At 57.7% G+C, this 4,828-nt stretch overlaps 1 protein-coding gene across 1 annotated transcript; it reads left to right on the forward strand.

Moving 5' to 3' along the window:
- The first annotated feature begins 2,469 nt into the window (after positions 1-2,469).
- Positions 2,470-3,992, forward strand: Fam43b (family with sequence similarity 43 member B). The gene has a single exon (XM_008838588.3). The coding sequence runs from the start codon at positions 2,586-2,588 to the stop codon at positions 3,576-3,578; it is 993 nt and encodes a 330-aa protein (XP_008836810.1). The 5' UTR covers positions 2,470-2,585; the 3' UTR covers positions 3,579-3,992.
- Positions 3,993-4,828: the final 836 nt, after the last annotated feature.

The raw sequence follows: 4,828 nt of genomic DNA on the forward strand, positions 1-4,828 counted from the left end.
CATATTTATCTAGAATTCAAGTTGGATTATGTCTTCATATGTTAACTCTAGGAAGCTTAAGAAGGCATCAAACAAGTTCCTTCTGTCAAAAGCTTGGATTTCTCTCTGTCTTAGAAGCTGAGACTTTGCCCCAGGTTACTCCCACCTGTACCCCTGCCCTGGGGGGAGGGAAGGTGACAGCCAGGTCAGGAAAGTGGCCTCTGGGAGACCCAAGGCAGGACCCAGCAGGATTTTTCAGAGAATGGCTTTCAGGTCAAAACCACACAAAGTTCTTTCAAGGCAGGGACTTGGTTGAGTTAGTCTCCACTGGCCCAAGAAGCCAGTCTGGCTCCATGAACAGCCTTCTAATGTCCCATGGCTTCACAAAGACTGGATCAAGAAAATAAGGCAGTATTGCAGGTGGATACACTGGGGGGATGTTTCTGTCTTCGTGTGAATTTTCATCACATGTATGTATTACTTTTATAATCAGTAAAAGACAATAAAGACATGACCATATTCAGGATGAAATGTGGTGGACCAGGCAACTTGTGGGCACTCTCCAAAGCAAGACTCTGCAATGCTAAGTAATGCCCTAGTCTTTGTTAACATTTGAGGACCTTTCAGTACCCTTTGTTGAGGTTCCTTTTTAAAGTTTGTTATTATTACTATTATTATTATTAGGAGGGGAGAGCATTCCACGGAGCTCATGGCTCATGTGGTGCTCAGAGGACAACTTTGAATAGTGGGTCCTCTGCTTTCACCTTTACAAGAGTTCTGAGACGGACTCTAGTCACCAGGCTTGTGCCTTTTTACCAGCTGAGCCATCTCCGTGGCCCTCTTCTTTTTTTTTTTTTTTCAATTTTTGCTCTCCCAGGGATTCTGAGTCCAGCCATTTCTACTCGTTGGCCCCAAATGAACACACACTCTTGTCACTGCCCAGACTTATATTTCACAAAGCTTTGGCTTGGTTTTTAATTCACCTGAGCAGAAATCTGAGCTCACTCCTAACCTGGAGGGCACCTCCAAATGACCTGTCCCCAGAAACCAAGGAAAAAAACTTGTGTAGGCTATAAGAGGCCTTAAGGTAGTAGACTCTAGGGCCCACATTGGAGCAGTGGAATAGAATCTGGGACTTCTAGGGAGCTTGAGGTTAACCAACTCTGATAAAGGGATATGTTTTCCAATACATAGGGCTGTTTTTCAGTAAACTACAGCCTCTCCCCAGTAAAAACCAGTCACGTTCCAGGGAGTTGTACAGAGCGCTTGGTCCCTATGTAGCAGATGGGCAAAGGTTGGAGGAAAGGGGGACAGCTCTGGGGTTCACTGGGTTCTGACTGGAGCCCTATGGTATCTCCTTGCAGCTTTGTGACCTTAGGGCAGTTATTTAACAGAGCCTGGGCTGTCTTGAGGATTTGCTGAGATCATGAATGCTAAACACCTGGGAACACAGAAGTCATCTTCAGATAGGAGTTTATCTGTCTTCAGAAAGCCAGAGCATGCTCTTTGACCAGAGGGAGCCTTTCTGCTGCAATTCCCACAGACCCAGGACTGCTCTGAAAACCCCTCCCCACCACCAAGAACACCCTCCCTGCTCTGAACAGACCACCAGCCTCTGGTGCTGTGGATACGACCAGTCTCCCAACTCAGGCACAGTGGCCTGGCCCACACGACCTTGGAAGAACCTGAGAGAAAGCTTCATCGAGCGACAGTATTTTTCCACTGCACTGCTCGGCCACCTGAGCTGGCTTTGTGCTGTGCCGATAGGAGGCAAAGGGCGCCAGGCTGACCCCACCAGGAACCCATCCCCAAATCCTGCTGTCAGGAATGGGGGTAGGGATGCGCTGTGGATGAGGGGCAGCAGGCAGGAATCCTAGAAGAAGAGGATGGGGCGTGCCTTGGGAGGTTGGAGACTACTAGTGAGGCTGGGGAAACTGACATTTGAAAGCCCTCCGCCAGTATTTCCGGGGATTCCCACTCCTTAGCCGCCCATCTACTCCAACCTCTCCAATGATAACTGGAGCGGCTGCTCCAGCGCGCCTGTGCTGGGTCTTGGGCAGCTCGAGCCTGCGCGCGGGAGGGGGGGGGGCGAGGGGGAAGGAGGGAGGGGAGAGGGGAGGGGACAAGGGAGCTAGCGGTCCCGCCCGGTGATGTAGGCAGCCCTAGGAGGTGGAGCCGCGACGCCGGAGTCCCCACCGCAGCCGCGTTCTTGGTCCACCCCACTGAGCAGCCACCAGCCCCGGCTCCTGCGACCTCCCTGCCGCCGCAATTAGGGCTGCAGGGACTGTGACAATCGTTCATATTCGGGCCCGGGGGCGGGGGACATCCATCGCTCCTGACCCCTGTCCATCCTTGCTTCCCAGACGGCTGGAGTCTTTTCCAAGGGAAGCTATTCCGGGCCAATCAGCCGCCGCCCCGGGCATCTCGGTGGCCAGCCGGTTTGAGCACCCGACCTCTGCGAAGCTAGCCCCGCTGGACCCTGGGCAACTCGCGCAACGACTGTCTCCAGCCGCCGCCCAGCTTGGGCGGTGGGCTTCTGCGCGCCGTTCCCAATCCCCAGGACGCGGGTGAGCTCCCGGCGCGCCCCCGGCCAAAAGACCGCCGCGATGCTGCCCTGGAGACGAAACAAATTCGTGCTGGTGGAGGATGAGGCCAAGTACAAGGCGAAGAGCCTGAGCCCGGGGCTCGCCTACACGTCGCTGCTTTCCAGCTTCCTGCGCTCCTGCCCCGACCTGCTGCCGGACTGGCCGCTGGAGCGCCTGGGCCGGGTGTTCCGCAGCCGGCGCCAGAAAGTGGAGCTTAACAAGGAGGACCCGACCTACACCGTGTGGTATCTGGGCAACGCCGTCACCCTGCACGCCAAGGGCGACGGCTGCACCGACGACGCTGTGGGCAAGATCTGGGCGCGCTGCGGGCCGGGAGGGGGCACGAAGATGAAGCTGACGCTGGGGCCACACGGCATCCGCATGCAGCCGAGCGAGCGCGGCGCTGGGGGCTCCGGGGGTCGCAGGCCGGCGCACGCCTACCTGCTGCCCCGCATCACCTACTGCACGGCGGACGGGCGCCACCCGCGCGTCTTCGCCTGGGTCTACCGCCACCAGGCGCGCCACAAGGCCGTGGTGCTGCGCTGCCACGCCGTGCTGCTGGCGCGGGCTCACAAGGCGCGCTCCTTGGCCCGCCTGCTCCGCCAGACCGCGCTGGCGGCCTTCAGCGACTTCAAGCGGCTGCAGCGGCAGAGCGATGCGCGCCACGTGCGCCAGCAGCACCTCCGAGCGGGGGGCGCAGCCGCCTCGGTGCCCCGCGCCCCTCTGCGCCGCCTGCTCAACGCCAAGTGCGCCTACCGGCCGCCGCCCAGCGAGCGAGGCCGCGGGGCGCCGCGGCTCAGCAGCATCCAGGAGGAGGACGAGGAGGAGGATGAAAAGGAGGAGGATGCGGAGGAGAGCGAGGGAGGAGCTCCCCAGCGCGAGCGGCCCGAGGTGCTCAGCCTGGCCCGGGAGCTGAGGACGTGCAGCCTGCGGGGTGCCCCGGCGCCTCCGCCACCCGCACAGCCCCGCCGATGGAAGGCCGGCCCCAGGGAGCGGGCGGGCCAGGCGCGCTGAGAGCCCGGGACCAGGACTCGGGCCCGAGACCCGGCCCAGCAGACTTACTTACAAAGCCGCCAACCCGGCCCTGCCCGCTTCTGCCCCCCCTGGTCCCTTGGCCTGCCGCCCTCGCGGGCTCGGTTGTGGTCGCCTTGCCCCTCATCCTGGCTCAGGGTGAAGCCGGATATGCCCTTGATTGTTGAGGGGAAGTTCACATCTTCCCCACGCTCAGAGTTTCCCGGGCCCTCCGTTATGGAATTGCCCCCATGCTTTACACCGAGTCTCTGTCCACAGACCAACCTGCTCTCTTCTTCCAAAATAGCCTCTCAGGAGAAAGGGGGATACGTTTGTGGAAACCCTGGAGGGTGGGTTTCAACCCTGGCTACAGTTAAGGTCTCTCTCTCTCTCTCTCTCTCTCTCTCTCTCTCTCTCTCTCTCCTTAAATCTAAAGTACATAATCTCTCTCTCTCTCTCTCTCTCTCTCTCTCTCGATAAGAACACCCTGGCGAGGGATTCAGAAAGGAAAGGAATGAAGTGCCTCGGGAGAACTGAGGCCAGACCCACGATGGGCTCAGATCTGGGGCCATACACACAGAGAGGAATTTCTTGGCCCCAGGCAGGGCCCGCTCTACCCCTTGGAAGACTCCTGAGACTTCTGCTCTGCCTCCAGAGAGAAATGGGATGGTCCTGCCCACATGCAAAGGAGAGTGGGCCAGGTAACAGCTCTGCACTAGACAGTTATCCAAGCCTCTGTCTTGGCATGCCTCCAGGACTCCTCACTCATCCCTGATCTCTGCCGTTATCTGCAGACAGATAACTGATCTTCCCTAGGTACCTAGCCAGGACCATGATGGGACCAAAGGAGGTAAGGAGGACCTCTAGCAGGTGTTGGGGGCACATGCTCCAAATCAAGGCTCTCGGGGGCGCAAGTAGGCCCTAACAACAGCTGGACTTGCACTGCAGGATGGAGAAACCAGTATTAACCCATAAGAGGGATCAGGCCCCTACCCAGGCATCTCCACAAGGCCATCAAAAGCCCAAAGATCTATGTGTCACCAACTGATCATTGTAAATAAAGTAGATCTGCTTTTTCAGCCCTGTTATCACTTTTGTGTTGTGTTTGATGCTAGGCCTTGCTGGGGTGGTGAATGATCATCATAAGCCTGAGGATCAAAGAAGAGCCCAGAAAGTAGCCCTCCTTAGCATCTGCAGCCACTTCCCATGATTGGGGTGGGGTTTGCTGCCTGGATGCTGTTCCAGGGGAGGAG

This window comes from Nannospalax galili, unplaced genomic scaffold (genome assembly GCF_000622305.1).
Source record: "Nannospalax galili isolate Female #2095 unplaced genomic scaffold, S.galili_v1.0 scaffold2019, whole genome shotgun sequence".
NCBI classification, from domain to species: domain Eukaryota; kingdom Metazoa; phylum Chordata; class Mammalia; order Rodentia; family Spalacidae; genus Nannospalax; species Nannospalax galili.